Genomic DNA, 15162 nt, shown 5'->3' with positions numbered 1-15162 from the left:
GAAAAACTGGATCCCTCATACATTGCTGTATGTATGATGTTTGGAAAACAGTCTGGTTGTTCCTAAAAATGATAAACATAGAGTTACTATATGGCCCAGTGATTCCATTCCTAGGTATATATTTAAGAGAAATTAAAACATATGCCCACGCAAAAAATTGTATATGTTTGTTCATCACAACATTATCCATAATAGCCAAAAACAACCTAAACATCCTTCAGCTGATGAAATGGATAAATAAAATGTGATATATCCAGAAAATATATTATTTCTCAGCAATAACAAGGAATGAACTACTGATACACTACAATATGGCTGACCCTTGAAAACATTATGCTAAGTGAAAGAAGTGAATTACAAAAGGCTACATACACTATGAGTATGATTCCATTTCTATGAAGTGTCCAGCCACCCATTCCCATGGCCAATTCCTGAACCTCATCACCAGAATTGTTTTAATTATGAAAATTTTAATTTATGCCATTCTGGGTTCTCACCATCCTTTTTTTTTTTTTTTTGGCCACACCATGCGGCTTGCAGGATCTTATTTCCCCGACCAGGGATCAAACCTGTGCCCCCTGCAGTGGAAGCACGGAGCCCTAACCCCTGGACAGCCAGGGAATTCCCTCACCATCCTACTCTTTAAGTGTCCATTCATTCCTAGCACACTTGTCATTTCTACCCCCATTGAGACCTCCAGGCTTTTTATCTCTTCTCTTTACACAGTAGTCTGTCAACCCTCTCATCTCTCTCCTTCTATCTAGCTCAGGTCGTACAGTCTGTCACTTTAACTGCTTATCTCTTGCAATATGACCCCCTTGCTCAAATGTCTTTCTATCCCTGCCCCCCCACCTGGAGAGACACCATGCCTGCATCAAGGTTATTGAGTACTATTGGAGAAAATCATGCAAGGAACATATTGGTACCATCAAATATGGATACCAACCTTTATTGCACTCAACTCTGACCCCCTTCTCCAAAACTACTGTTTATAACTGTATTAGATTCCTAGGACTTCCATAACAACAACAACAACAAAAAAAACAAGCCAGGTGGCATAAAACAATGGAAATGTATTGTCTCACAGTTCTGGAGATAAGAAGTCCAAAATCAAGGTGTTGACAAGGATCACGCTCTATCTGAAGGCTCTAGGGGAGGAGGATCTTTCCTTGTCTCTTCCTAGCTTCTGGTCATTGCCAGGAATCCTTGCTGTTTCTCGATTTTTTTAACTCCAGTCTCTGCCTCTGTCAGCACATGGACTTCTCCTTTTGTGCCTGTCTCTGTGTCTCTTCTCATCTTATAAGGACTCCACTCATACTGGATTAGGGCCCACCCTGATGACCTTTATCTTAACTTGATTACATCTGTGAAGATCCTTTTTCCAGACAAGGTTATATTCATAGGTTAGGGGCAAGGGGGTTGGACTTTAACATATTCTTTTGAGGGACACAATTCAACACATAACAGGAACCTGTTCCACGTTCCTTGACTGACCCCTTCTTACTGTCTCTGAACAGATAGCCTCACCTCCTGCTTCACAGAGAAAAAAGAAATTAGAAGCCATCAGAAGGAAACTCAAGTTCCCACCACCAAACTAACAAACCTGCTTGTATAGTGTGCATTTATCCTTTCTTCTTTATATCATTTCAATGGAAGAATTGCCGTTTTTCTTAGTTAAAGCTAATCTCGTAAGAGTTCTTCAAACTTGACGTGTCCAAAACTGACCTCATCATCTTCCTCTCAAAATCTGTCCTCCTTCTGTGTTCTCTCTTTTCATTGTTGTTGAATGGCACACCGTCTGCCTAGCTGCTCAAGCAAAAAAGCCACAGGATTCACCCTTGACTCTGCTTCTCCCTTATTCTCTCCATCCCAACACTCCCCAAGTCCTGCTAAGAGAGCAGAACCACAGTTTCTTTGGGTTTGTACAGTACATGTCTATTAATAAAGCCCACACTTGTATTTGCACTTAGGCACCCACATTATATTCAGTTGATTCTACTGAGTTCACAGCTACCTACAACACTATCTCTTTCCCATCTGAAGTTGTGAAATTACACTTCATATCTTGTACTTGTATGGTTGGTTTCATGCATTCTGATGAATTTCCCCCCTGTTTTATTTCATTTCCTTTGATTCAGTCTACTACCTTACCATCTTAGTATCCTTTGGGATCTTTATTTTCTCATTCATTCATGCATGGAACTTGAAGGCATGATCATTGCAAGATAAGAGACTTATGTAAAGTGCTAAGAACAGTACCTGGCACATAATAAGCCCTCAATAAACACTGTAGTTTTTATTATTACCCCAACATTCAGAACAGTATTGGGCCATAGAAGACCCTCAATAAATATTTACTGGTTAATAAATGAATAGATGGATCAAAGATGGATGGAGTGAATGAATATCCCCTTTCCTGCATCCCAGGTCCATTAAATTTGATATTATTATCCCTCTTTTACAGTTAGAGAAACTAGAGGGGTTAAGTAACTTGCTCAAAGTCACTCAGCTGGAAAGTCGTGGAACTAGAACTGGAACCCAGATCTGCTTGACTCCTAAGCATATATGACTATTCTGCTTGACTCTGCTTCCTCACATTATATTCAGATCAAAAGAACTAATTGTGAAGTCAGAGGCTTCCCAAGGTTGTGTGTTCCAAGCCCTAGAACAGCTGATTCTCCAGCTTGTGGCTGGAGATGGGGATGTGGAAGAGGCCAAGAGATGGCATCAGAGCTTTGGGGGCCTCACTTCTCTCCTCTGCTATGGACCTCCCATTTTCCCTGCCCTAAACTACATGCTTAGCTATTTCTCCCTAGGAACTAACAATATTCTGTGTCCCCGAAGAGATACTTTAAGACCAGGGCGCCAAGCCCCGGGGAGATAATTCTACTACTTGCCAAGACTGGGGTCATTGGAATTGGGGGTCCAGAAAAGTGGCAAGAATGGTACAAAGAATACAGAGACCTGCAGGAGCCCTGCAGTTACCTCTCTGGATTGTTAGCTTTTCATCTGTAAAAATAGGAGAGCAGAGGGTAACATTCCTTGCCCTGCCTGCTTCACAAGACAGTTTGAGGCACAATAATGATAACAACTAACATTTGTTGAGTGCCACCTCTGTGCCAGCTACTGTGCTGAGTGTCTTTCCTATCCTCACAGTTAACCTTATGAAATAGGTACATCGTTTACCCTTCCCCCCCCCCACTTTTTTTTTCACAAATGAGGAAATCAAGGTTCATGGAATTAGGCGACTTGCCCAAGGCCTCTAACTCTAAGTGACAAATCTTGAAATTTGAAACTGGGCTGCCTTTTGAGGCCAGCAGAGCTGTGAGACCACAGCTGAGAGAGTGTTTGTGAACTCTAAAGAACGATATAAGCCTTGAACCCTTTGGCGCGAGAATGCCCTGTACAAGTAGGCAGCCTGTTATGATTGGGACTGGAGGTAGGTGCCTGGTGGGGATAATTTTCCAAGGAGGCAGTTGAACAGATCAGATGGTTAGGATGGAAGGGCTGTTCCCACCCACAATGATCTGATTGGTTCCCCGTAGTCTGGGTGGGAAAGGGGGTCAGGTACAGAGTCTGAGTGGTTCTCTTGCAAAAGAGTGTTCTAGGACAGGTGGAGGTGGGAGAGGAAGCTCCTAGGGTATCAAGCTGGAGCCACAACATTCAATTCAATGCCTGGGCCTCAGCAGGAAGAGCACCGTGGTTGAGAGTCCTTGAAGCTCTCTGATAAGGATAAGGCAGGGAGAGCTCCAATCTGTCAGACTTTCCAAGAAACTAGGGACGTACAGCCCAGGAAATCAGTGCATGTAGGAGCCTGCCCCCCCGCCATGACCCCTTGGTCCCCTGCCTCTCTGCCCTTGGGTCTCCAGCCACCCTGCTTCTACACTGCTCTCCCTGTGTCCACAGCCCACTGCTTGGCCTCCCCGGGCACCTCCCTTCCAAGCTCACTCTCCTCTCACATACACCAGAACTCTGTCTGCCATGCAGCTCCTTTGTTTACTTCCAGAGCTTGTGGGCCTGCCCCCAGCCAAACACAACGAAACTCGGCCAGGGACGGCTAGGCTCCAGGCTCAGGCTGGCCGCTCAGGGACAGGGAATGGCCTCCAAGCCAGGGAGGTAGCTCGAAGGTATGCTGTCCCCCACCCTGGGCTCTTGCTTCAGGTCCTGACAACCCAGGTTTCAGGCCTAGAGGGAAGAAACACAGGATCTGCCCAGAGCTGGGCAAGAATCCTTACTGTTGAAACAGCTTTGGCTAGGAGCCCTGGGAATCGAAGACCCAGCTGGAGAGAGATGGGGGAAATTTTGAGGCCCCCTGGGTGGGAAGCTGAGGCCTGGGCTCTCTTCGGTCCTCCTTTTCTTCAGCCAGGCAGAATCTGGTCCTGAGCCCTTGGAACAAGGACTCAGGTGCCCAAATTTCCCTACCAGAAGGCTGTATTCCCCTCCCAAGAGTTCATGTCTCGCTCTTTCCCATAGGTTCTAGTGGAAAAGGGAAGTGGGCATTTAATCTGGGCCAAGGCCCAAGCAGGAATGTGTCTGGCATTGGTCCGTTTAAGGTCAGTAGGTCAGTGGGGAGGTTACTAATGTATAATTGTGTATTTATATATGGTATAACATAAAGGGGAGGAGCTCCAGTTGTTTCTAGAGCTGGGGTGAAGGGGTGGAATGTGTGCCGAACTGGAGGGTAGCAGGTAAGATAAGATCACAGGTAAGATCATGTGAGGAACAGTGGTCAGTGACAGAAAAGAGATGCCCCAATAGGGGAAGAGGAGATCGTGGCAGCCCACGTTCCCCAGTGACAGGTGGAGGGCCCTTTAAATGGTGACCAGATGATTCTGTGAGTATGACATGGGGATGAGAGGGGACAGAGCAGACACTGGTGAATGAAGTGGGGATGACTTTAGAGGAAATGAAATCCCCAATTTCCCTCCGATTTAAGGGATCCATTTTGGAGACAACAAACTTGACTAAGGAATGTCAAAAAGTAAACTTAACTCTGTTGCTATGCCTCAGTGGAATAGATGGAGCTCTGGAAGAAAACCAGGAATGGGGTTAGAGGTAGCACTGGCCCTGCTCAGCCTGTGCTCTCTGTCCCATTCTGCTTTAGGCAGCCCGCCTCCCCTCTCTGGGACAGTCATTCTTTGAAGGGTCACTGGGTCCCCTGGGGTAAATAAGAAATCTGCCACAGTTTTAGGCATGGTTTTGTTTTTTATCTCATCAATGTACATTTTAATCTAACAGTCTAAGAGCCTCACACTCCTCACCCCTGCCCAAACCCCTCCCCATCTTTCCCACCCCTGCCCAATCAGCATCCATCTGCCCCAGGGGCAGAAAGTCACCAAGCACAATGGTAATTCAAGGAGGAGGTGGCACCTGTGCCTCTCCCAAGGAGAGCCCTCCCTGGAGAGTCCAGAGGTCGAGAAGGTCCAGGTAAGGAGAGGTGGTGGGCTGAGTCTCATTGGAAAACAAGGCCTCCTGGGTCTCAGTCCCATTCAGAGTCTGTCTCCCTGGGCCTGTCCCTGCCAGTCAGAGCAGCAGAAGGGCAGAAATCCTCAGACAGGGGGACTTGTGGATAGAAAGAGACCTTCAGCCCAATTCCCACTCTGAGAGTGAGCAAGGCTGTTGAAATCCCCTTTCACGCAGGCTGTGTAGATGCTCTGGCTGTAGCTTCCAGACCCCTCTGTGATTCCAAGAGTGCATGGAGGGGCTCTTGTGGCCAGCATCCTGGGATGTATCACCCAGGAAGACAGAGGCCAGTGCTGCTACCTGCAGCCACAAGACTCCACGACCATGTCCTCATACTGCTTATAGACCACGTTGTTGGCGGAGTCAATGAAGAGGATGCTGATGGGACTCAGCCGCGTGGGCACACAGCAGGTGGGTGGCGTGGACTCAGGGTCCATGGAGTTCATCAGGGTCTGGATGACTGCATGGTTCGTGGGCTCCAAGTGGGAGCGCAGGGGGAACTCGCATAGCCCCTCGCAGTGGAAGGCCTCGTACTCCAGGGGCGCGATAATCCAGTCGTCCCAGCCCATGTCCTTGAAGTTGACATGCAGCGCCTTCCGACTGCAGCGGGCCTTGGGGTTCTTGCTGGGCCGCTTGCCCTGACGCGTGGCTAGTGGGGCCCGCCGCTTTCGCCGCTGGCTGAACAGGTACTCGTAGACGGTCTTATCATCTTGGCCAGAGCGGGCCTTAATCTCATTAAAGAACAGGTCCCGTTTCTTGGTGCGGCCAAACACCAGGAACAGGGCCTTCTCATGGACCTGCCGGGCAGCCCGGTCAAAGCCCAGGCCACGGAGGTCCACGGCCCGGCCCCGTTCCCAGGCCTCCAGCTCCAGGCACAGCTGGGCCGAGTTCTTAAAGTTTCGGAAGAGCTTCCAGATGTCGAACACCTCCCAGCCAGATCCATCCAGGCCTGGCATGGAACGCACATCCAGCAAGGCTGCCGGCTGTCGGCCGCTGGGGCAGCTGGACAGCTTCAGCTGGGCAGCTCGCCCACTGCCGGGGGCCACTGGCTTAGCTGTGTCCGAGGGCTTCTTCCGCAAGATCCGCAGCTCGGCCCCTAGTAGCCCATCCTTCTCCAGGGCGCTAATGTCAAACACGTACCTCTGCTTCCTGACCGCAGGACCTCGGTCATCTAGAGAGAACACCCATAAGTCATTCCCGGCAACCTCACCAAGGGAGCTGGTCACCTCAAGGCCTCACGGGAGGACCACAGCTCTTCTCCCCTCGAGAGAACGTTCTTTAACCTCTTCCCCACTCTGACAGAGGGCAAGACCCAAATCACTGGGATCCTTTTTCAAAATAAGGGAGCTTCCTACACGGTCAACCAAGTAGGGTTGTTGATCTGTAGATGTGGCTGTAGTTGATTTGAGTGATTCTGGGTGTTTGTGTCAATGAGATGCATAGCAGAGGTCCATCAGCCTTAGAACTGCCTTCTACCTGTCCCTCTCCCATCTGTTATCCGATATGATTTCTCTTTGGTAAGATAAGTGGAATGGGCATTATAATGACCCCTGTTTTTCCAGGGGAGGAACCTGAGGCTCAGCGAAGTTAGTAACTTGCTCATGGTCACCCATCTGGGAAAAAGCAGAGCTGGAAGTCCAGCCTAGAACTTTTTACACCCGATCCTGAGCTGCTTCTACTATACCATGCCTTAAAGAAGATCTTAGTGTTCTTGTTTTACGGATGAGGGACAGAGAGGGGGAGTGACTTGCCTAAAGTCACACAGCAAGTTAACAAAAAAGCTGGTCTATAAGCCAATTTTCCTGGCTTCCCAGTCTAATGATTTTGTTGTGTATGTTTCCTGCGCTGCTGGGTACGTGAATGTGTGTGTGTGTGTGTGAATGACAGTTGGTGTGTGTGTGTATGTATGGTTCAGTTCACATGTGAGTATGAAAAGTAATGCCTATGTGAGTGACATGTTATATGCATGTATGATTGGGCTTGTGTGACTATTTGAAGGGTATGTATGTGTATGTGTCTACATATATGTAAGAAGATTCCTTGTATATATGTAAGGTGTGTGTGCACGTGTGTACGTGTGTGTGTGATTCAGCATGTACGTATAAATATGAGGCTGTGTGTGTGTATAAGAAGCTCAGTAGTATGTCCGAATCAGCATGCCCTCCTTCCTAAATACCAATTTGCCACTGGGAAACATTCATAATATTGCTCTAGAAGGTGACTAATTAGGCCTTTAAACTCCCCATCTCCCCCCTCCAAGCTCCCTCAGAGCTGGGGGCACAGGGACTTATTTTATGATTCCCCAAGGGGTCACAGCTTGCTCTGGCTGGGCAGGCGGCCAGGCCACCTCCCCCAACCTCTGCCAGACCTGCTGCCTCTGTGCCTCCCCCGCCCTCTGTCATTCCCCCACTGGCCAGCTCTAATGAGGAGGCTCTTCCTCTCTCTGACCCTTCCCCCACGCTGCCAGCCCAAGTCCCAAGACTCCCCGAACCAGAACGTATGAGCTGCCAGCAACTCCAGCAATCAGGTCCACCTCCCTGTTCACACTGAGGGAGAAACTGAGGCCCTAAGAGGGGGAATGACGTGCTGAGATCACACAGCAAGTTGAGAGGAAAGGCCAAGACAGTGGGGTGGGGTGGGCAGAGGGAGAAGTGAGGGGAGCAGATCGTCTCCTGGGTTCATGATAAAAATGATGTGTGTTTAGGACAGGACAAAAAGTTTTCATATCTGAAGGGCTTTCAGAAATCACCCCATCCAACCTCCATAGGGTTGTACTGATGGGGAAACTGAGACCCCAAAGGGAGAAGGGGCTTTCCCAAGGTCACACGGTGAGTTAGACCCTAGGTCTGTTGTCCACCTTGCCCCACCTCGTATATCTAGAGGTTGTTCCAGAACTCCAGGATGCCTCATTTACTGTCGTCACCTATCCTGTCGCCTCTGGCCCCCAGCCCGAAGGCAAAGTGGGAGAACCACGGGTATCTGAGGTTAATTTCTCTCTCTGCCATCTGAGAAAACCTACAACCCCCTGCAGCCTGGAAAGTCTGGCCAATTCACATAAGCACAGAGCATGGCCTGGTAATCAAGAGTCTTAGAGGCTGGCCCCCAACTCTGCCACCAACAGGCAGGTCTTATCTCCTTCCCAGGCTTCAGTGACCCCCTCTGCACCTTGCAGGAATGGCACTTGGTGATCCCCAGGTGCCCTCCAGCTCTGACATGCCAGCAGCCTGGGACCTGGAGTGTATGAGGTTAAGTCCCAGATACCACCCAGGCCGGATGCACACACCGCCTCCCACCAGTGCAGTGGCGGGGCTCTGAGAGCCCCCTCCATGCATGCAGATGCCCCTCCCTCTGAGCCGTGCCCCTGCCCCCCCGCCCCCTCACCTTGCCCTTTGTCAATAAAGCTGGTGATGGTGTTGGCCAGGCCAGCCTCCAACTTCACGCTGCTGTTGCCTCCCTTTCTGTCAGCCTCGGACAGCGTCCTGTACAGCGAGAGCATGTATTCGTGGGGCGTGATGGGGGGCGGGCGGAATGGCTCCTTGGGCTCTCGAGGGGACCCAGGCTCCCTGGCCTTCTTCAGCAGGAAGGGGCTGGGGACAGATCCTGCCTTTGGTGGTGGCTTACCCCCAGGAAGCTGTCCTTTTGGGGTCACAGTCCGCGTTGCAGCCTGCCTTGTCTGGGGAGGGTGTCCTGGCTTGGGTTCAGGGCCACCCGATCTGGGGGGCAGCTTTTTGGGTTCATCCTTCTTGGGCTGTGTCAGGGCTCCTGTCTGCCCGGTGCCCCCCTTTGCCCTGGCATTGGTGGCCCCCCCACCGTAGCTGTGACCCCCCGGCCTGAAGATGTTCTGGGCCAGAAGGGGCCTCTCCTTGGCTTCTGCTTTGGCCAATCCTGGCCTGGCCCCCTGGGGTCTCTGGCCCAAGTCAGGGGCACCCAACACAGTGCAGATGAATTCCAGGTCCAGCCAAGCCAGGTGCCAAAGCAAGAAAGTGAGGACTTTGGGGAGTCTCATCCTCTGGCCAGCCGCTGAATGACACCAAAGAGAACAGTGGCAGCAGTGGAGGTGCCTCTGGTTTGGCAGGAAAAACCATGCAAAGAGTGGACCCTCAAAAGCAGCGGCAGCAGCAGTAGCAGCAGAAGGAAAGGCTTTCTCCTCAGTCTGAGGCTCTTGAAGTCTGCCGGGTGTGCGTCTGTATCCAGTCCCATAGTGGAAATGCTCTCGTATCCAGACGTGCACCGTCTCTAGTCAGCAGCTGAAAATAACTCGTTCTTGAAAGGAGAAAGCCGACCGCCCCCTTTCTCCTGCACAACTGACTGAGGGCTTGAAGGAGGCTTGTATAAGGCTGAGGGATTTTTCCAAGAAGGAAGAATGGCGTAATGCTGCCTGTGTGCTCCAGTTCTTTTTTTTTTTTTTTTTAAGTTTTGAATCCTTTCCAGTGAAAATACTTACACACACACACACACACACACACACACACATGCCTGCAGGTGCTCAGAAAAATCTTTTACAAACCTGAACTCAGGAATTGGAAACGGAATTCCAACCCAAACCAATTTAATTACTCTCTGATGTCATGCTGTCTAAACTCATTTAAGTGCGATATATTTATGTGAAAAAAATCACCGCTGCCCTCAGAGGCCATGGCTCATGGGGGCTCTTGGCACACAGCCCCGAGGGGGGCTTCTAGGCTTGGGGGGGGGGTGCCTCTCAGTCCCACGGAGCAGACTCACGGGTCTTTACCTCCACGTCACGGGGCAGCCCACCCCACCTTCCTGAGGAGAGATGCTGAGGAATGAACTCAAGGATCTTAAGCCCCAGAAGCATGAGGAGTGTGGGTTTTCAGTTAAGTCCTTGGGGTGTTTTTAAAGCAACCTTTGCGTCTAGTCTGGGACCTGATTTGTTGTTGGGGGGTGGGCAGTACAGATGGCAGCGTTTACCCACAGTTTCTGTTATTTTATTAAACTTGTGGTGACCCAGAGACAGAAAAATATCAGTACCCACTACACCCCTCCCCCCAAATGCCGTTGACTGAGCTCAGATTGTTACTTCAGGCTTTGGGGGCGCTGCCGCCCTGAGCCCACTCCTTAGATGGAGGCAGGTCAGAGTGTACCTCACTGCCACCCCAGCAAAGACAAACTCAGTTTTGTTGGGAGGGACTGGCTGAGTCCAGAGGTGGCGGCCCCAGCCTGGGGCAGCAGCGGCCCCTGCGGGAGGCTGGAAAAATGATTTCCCACACGGTGCTTTTTCGGTAGTTCTGGAAGGAGTCTCAATTCCAGCTGGACTCAGGGGGGAAAACTGTTCCCTTTACCTGGAATACCCTCCTTTCACTCCCACAACGGGAGGAAGTCCTCCTCATCCTGAGAGCTTCAGCTGAAAATTTACCTCCTCCTTCCCTGGTTAAGAATCCGCCTGCCAATCCAGGGGGCAGGGGTTAGAGCCCTGGTCCGGGAAGATCCCACATGCCGCGGAGTAACTAAGCCCGTGTGCCACGGCTACTGAGCCTGCGCTCTAGAGCCCGCGAGCCACAACTAGTGAAGCCCACGCGCCTAGAGCGCGTGCTCCGCAACAGGAGAAGCCACCAAAAGGAGAAGCCCGCGCACCGCAACGAAGAGTAGCCCCGCTCGCCACAACTTGAGAAAGCCCACATGCAGCAACGAAGACCCAAAGCAGCCAAAAAAAAAGTTTCACCTCCTCCAGGAAGCCTTCCCAGATCCCCAGACAGAGCCAATTACCCCTTCTTGAACGTTCCACTACAACACTTGTCACACTGTGAGAGGTATAGCAGCAGTAGAAGCAGTCAGGTAAGCTTCCTTCTTAATCCAAGATTCTTTGAGCCTGCCCGATAGAGACCTGTTCCTACTCTAAGGTCACCAGATTGGTTTCCCAGCACAACCTGGCACAGAGTAGAAGCTCAGTAAGCATTTGATGAATGAAAGAAGATGAAACTCACAGCCCGGTTGTCCAGGTGCTCGACCAGCCTTTTCATGGTGATACGTCCAGATCCTTGCTGATCTTCAGGGCACAGCTGCATAACTTGGCCATTTCAAGCTTCATCTGGTGCTCCTAGGTCAGAAACCCCAGGAGAGCTCCACCTCCCCATCTCAAAGGATGAATACACCACCAGACACTGTTCAGGGGGAGTTTTAAGGAAGAATTGAATTCCTTACTATCCCTCCGGTTGCCCAGATTCACAACACTTGGCTTCCCTTTTGACTTGTCCACTTAAGCAGTCATCTCTGGGGTTCCTTCATCCTCTCCATCCCCACCGCCTCACTGTCTCAGTCCTCCTCACGGCCTGTCCTAATATAATTCCCTTATAACTGGCTTCTAGGCCTCCCGGACCTCTCTGTTCCAACCCTCCCTCTCTCTAAAAGCTGCCCATTGAAAAGTGCCAACTCATGTGCCCTCTCCTCCATGAAGCCTTCCCTCCTTCACCAGAAAATACACATCCCTGATTTGCCATCACACATTTTCTGTGCCCCTTTCCATTTTGGCAGCTCCAAGATTATCCAGTTCTGCCTCTGGCCCCCTGTCTCCGACACAGTTCATTGCTTCTACTCTGTGTACTTTTTTCATATTTAAAAAATCATAACGTAATTCCTTATAGCAGTAATAATTTATTTACATACCTGTCTCCCCCATGAGATTATGACTAGACGGCACCATATTTATCTTTCAATTATTCCCAGGGCTGGGCACAGGGCCCAGCACATAGCAGGTTCTCAGTGTGTCGTATGGATGAATGAATCTCTAACCGGCCCTTATATACAAAAGCCATCATTTTCTACTTTAAGGTATAGTTACTTGCAGACATGTCGTGCCTTCCCTGCTGGACTCTGAGTTCCTGAAAGGGAGGGACTCTCATCTTGCCACGAATTAGGTACTTTGTAAGCCTGAGTGAGTGAATAAATGAAGGGATGAATAAATCAAAAACATCGGGAATTCTCTGGCGGTCCAGTGGTTAGGACTCCACGCTCTCACTGCCAGGGGCCCGGGTTCAATCCCTGGTCAGGGGAACTAAAATCCCACAAGCCGCATGGCCAAAATAAACAAACAAACAAATGAACAAAAATAAATCAAACAATCAAGATGCCCTTGAACATGGTTTTATAAAGAGTAAGGGCTCTTGGAGACAAACAGGCCTGGTTTTGAATTCTAGTTCTGCTATATGGTTTAGTATATTATATTATCTTTGGAAGCCTCTAAACCTCTTTGAAACTCTGAACAGGAATCATGACAGTACCAACCTCACAGGGTGTTTGTGGGGATTCAATTAAATAAATTATAAAAAGTGATTAGCCTGGGCTTCCCTGATGGCACAGTGGTTAAGAATCCGCCTGCCAATGCAGGGGACACGGGTTCGAGTCCTGGTCCAGGAAGACCCCACGTGCCACAGAGCAACTAAGCCCGTGCGCCACAACTACTGAGCCTGCATGCTGCAACTACTGAGCCCGCATTCTACAACTACTGAAGCCTGAGCACCTAGAACCCGTGCTCTGCAACAAGAGAAGCCACCGCAATGAGAAGCCCGTGCACCGCAGCAAAGATTAGCCCCCTCTCGCCGCAACTAGAGAAAGCCCGCACACAGCAACGAAGACCCAGTGCAGCCAAAAATAAATAAATAAAATAAACAAATTCATAAAAAAAAAATAAGTGAGTAGCCTGGTACCCAGAAAATAATAATAGCTGCTACTTATTGAGCATATACTGGAGTAAACTAGACTCTGGCCTTTGTATCGCACTGCATTTTTATCTTATTTATCTTCACAAGAACCCTATGATGAAGGTACTCTCAGTATCCTGATTTTGCAGACGAAGAAACTGAAGTTCAGAAAGGTTAAATTACTTTTTAAGCCTAATTCCCGCTCTGACACATTTTATACCAAAGAATCCTAACCTAGCTTCTAGAAACACGAAAAGTGAAAGGGTGGTAGGGGGCAATTATGGTATTCTTGGCTTTTAGTCAAGGTCTCATCCAATGGGCTGGGACTTTGGGAACATGGAGGAGTCTCTGAGCAGGGCTATTATTTGAGGACCAGGGAACTCCAGAAATGGGGTGGGAATCGGGGAAGGGGACTCTGGGCTTGCTTAGAAGGCCCTCTCCAGGGAGGAGCCCAGGGGACTGCCCTGGCTCTCACTATAAAGGTGACTAATCACTTCGGTCCCCTCTGGTAATTGCAACCAGATGCTGACACTGGCAGCACTTCAGTCCCAACATGTTTAATTACTGGGACGGAGAGTCCCTCGCCCACCCCCCCCCATGTCCCCCTACCTCCCCCTCTCCTGTCAGCAATATTAATGTCAAACTCGAGGTAGAAGATGGGAGTCTTGGGAAGCCACTGGCATGGAAACAACCTTTACAGTCCTTTCTACCGTGTAGAGCATTTAACTTTTTTACATGTTTCCCTATCCATCTCACAGGCACTCCACAAAACATTCTCTTAAAGTCGGCAGGCCAGAGTATTTTTTATACCCATTTCACAGATGAGCAGTTAACTGAATCATCATCATCAGCAGCAGCAGCAGCAGCATTTTTCAAGCACTTAGCAATTTTCAAAGTGGCTTCACATTCTTTATGCTATCTGAATCTCCTAATTCTCGGAGTCAGTTCAGCATGGGTTAGAGCTGGCTAAGAGTATGGGTTCCAGGATCAAACAACTTGGTTTGTGTCCTGGCTCTGCCACTAACCAATTGGGTGACCTTGGGTATTCATTCATTTATGTACTTAATTATCCATCAACTATACACTGGGTGTCTACCATGTGTTACATCCTGGGCTTAAGCACTGTATCTAACAGTGGACTACCAAGTCTGTGCTCACATTCTGGTGAAAAAGACAGACAAACAAGCAAACAAATGTATAATTTCAGAGAATTCTAAGTGCTGTGAAGAAAAATTAAGCAGGGTCAAAGGGATGTCTATTTTAGATAGGAATGTCTCTTTGAGGGGGTGATGTTTGAGCAGAGATCTAGATGTAGTGAGGAAATGAGCTGTACAAAGGCTTGGGAGAAGATCATTCCTGGTGGAGGGAACAGCAAATGCAAAGGCCCTGTGGCATGAATGTGCTTGGCATATCTGAGAAACCGGGAGAAGCTGGTGTGACTGAAACAGAGTGAGCATGGGGGAGGTGATAGATGAGGTCAGATCATGCCAGGACCACATTGAGAATGGCCTTGGAAACCAGAGAAAGGAAGTTGGATTTTATGTTTAGTGCAGTGGGAATTTTAGTGCAGAGTTTTAAGCAGGAGATTTGTCTAACATAATGATTAAGAGCTGGACTACCTGCCTTTAAGTCCTGGCTCCCTAATTTACCAGCTGTGTAATCTCAGGCCAATTATTTAAACTTTCTGTGCCTCGGTTTCCTCATATATAAAGTGAGGCTAATAATAATATACCTGCCTCAAGGTTGTTACAAATTTTTGTTGTAAGTTCTTAGAACAGTGTCTTATGCAAAGTAAGCTCTACATAAATGTTATCTATTATTATCTTTAAAAAAAATCACTTCTCTGAACCTGTTTCTTTACCTGTAAAATTAGAATGAAACTATCTGCTTCACAGACTGCTTATAAGAACTAAATGTATTTACATATGTAAAGCAGCTTTCTTTCAGTAATTATCATATAGTAGGTACTCCATAGATTATGGTTTTAAAAAAAAAAAAAGTCAATTGTTAGTATTGTCCTTGTTCACAAATGAGGAAATTG

The 15162-nt window shown here is 48.8% G+C and overlaps 1 protein-coding gene across 1 annotated transcript; it reads right to left on the bottom strand.

Annotated features, from left to right (window-relative positions):
• Positions 1-5759: 5759 nt before the first annotated feature.
• On the bottom strand, positions 5760-9469 carry GDF5 (growth differentiation factor 5; the record flags this gene model as incomplete). Its single annotated transcript, XM_081258015.1, has 2 exons — positions 5760-6634; positions 8845-9469. The coding sequence occupies 2 exons, from the start codon at positions 9467-9469 to the stop codon at positions 5760-5762; spliced, it is 1500 nt and encodes a 499-aa protein (XP_081114141.1).
• Positions 9470-15162: the final 5693 nt, after the last annotated feature.

The sequence above is a fragment of the Mesoplodon bidens genome (assembly GCF_964165515.1).
Source record: "Mesoplodon bidens genome assembly, chromosome: 15".
Taxonomy (NCBI): Eukaryota; Metazoa; Chordata; class Mammalia; order Artiodactyla; family Ziphiidae; genus Mesoplodon; species Mesoplodon bidens.
This window is presented reverse-complemented; position numbering and strand designations above follow the sequence as displayed.